General features: G+C 39.0%; 1 protein-coding gene across 2 annotated transcripts in view; it reads right to left on the bottom strand.

Moving 5' to 3' along the window:
- Positions 1-1072, bottom strand: part of LOC106874651 (QRFP-like peptide receptor) — a 55556-nt gene that overhangs the window by 17006 nt on the left and 37478 nt on the right. For both annotated transcript variants that reach the window (XM_052969716.1, XM_014922445.2), the window contains exon 6: positions 351-474. In XM_052969716.1, the coding sequence (XP_052825676.1) occupies positions 351-474 (124 nt within the window). The remainder of the gene's footprint in view (positions 1-350; positions 475-1072) is intronic.

Below are 1072 nucleotides of genomic sequence, written 5' to 3'. Positions count from 1 at the left end.
TATATATATATATATATATATATATATATATATATGCATGTGCACGCATGTTTGTGAGTGTGTTGTATGTGTATGTACGTGTGTATGTGTGTATGTGACTTTGGGTTTGTCTCCCTATACCTCTTGACAACCGGTATTGAATTATTTACGTCTCCGTAACTTAGCGGTTCAGCAAAAGTATCAAAAGAAATAATAAGTACCAAACTTACAATATAAGCACTGCGGTCGATTGACTTCTCTAGTCTCTTTAAGGCGGAGCCTCAGCATGGTCGCAGTCCAATAACTGAAGCAAGTTAAAGACAAAAGGTCAAAAAAGAAAAACAAAACGATAATTAATTTTAGTTTCTTACCATAGCAACGAGTGTTGGTGATGCCAAAACGAAGGACAGACACCAAATCATAACGATGATGATGATCGACCGTTTCTTGGTACATTTGTATTGAGCTTTAAGAGGATGGCATATGGCATAATATCTGAAATGAAATCATATGAATGAAATCAAGGACGAAAAAAAAAACCCGGAGAAATGTTACACAATTACAAATACAACAACAGACATTAACAACAGTTGTCTTTCAACTAAGGACGAATCAAATTAAGCTGGCGTGTGTGGAAGTAAAGCCTTATGGCAGGAACATAGAAGATGAAAGTCATAGGAAGAAATACAAGAGATGCTACACGGATGGTAGTCGAACCAAAAAAGAAAGGTCAGGCTTGGCCGCACAACGGTCACGTGGAAGGAGAGAAGTAGTGGGTAGAGGGATTGAAGAATTAGGGAGGTACGAGAAAGAGATGAAAAAAGAAGGAAAAAGACAGAGTGAGGTAAAGGAGGAGGGAAAGTGATGAGAATGAAGGGAAGGCTAAGAAATGTGAGAGAGGGTGGGAGCGAGAAAAAGATATGTGGAAGGAACGGAGAAAGTGTGAAAGTGGTTAAAAGAAAGGGCAAGACTTCAGCCCGTCCCCTAAACTAGCCTTAATTTTTTTTCGACACAAACCCCCCTCCTTTTCGGCTACGGGGAATACGAATCTGCAAAAAAATTGGCATTTTAAAATTGCATCCCCCCCATATTT

The sequence above is a fragment of the Octopus bimaculoides genome, chromosome 7 (assembly GCF_001194135.2).
Source record: "Octopus bimaculoides isolate UCB-OBI-ISO-001 chromosome 7, ASM119413v2, whole genome shotgun sequence".
Classification (NCBI taxonomy): domain Eukaryota; kingdom Metazoa; phylum Mollusca; class Cephalopoda; order Octopoda; family Octopodidae; genus Octopus; species Octopus bimaculoides.
The sequence above is the reverse complement of the archived record's forward strand: the minus strand, read 5'-3'. Positions and strand labels throughout refer to the sequence as shown.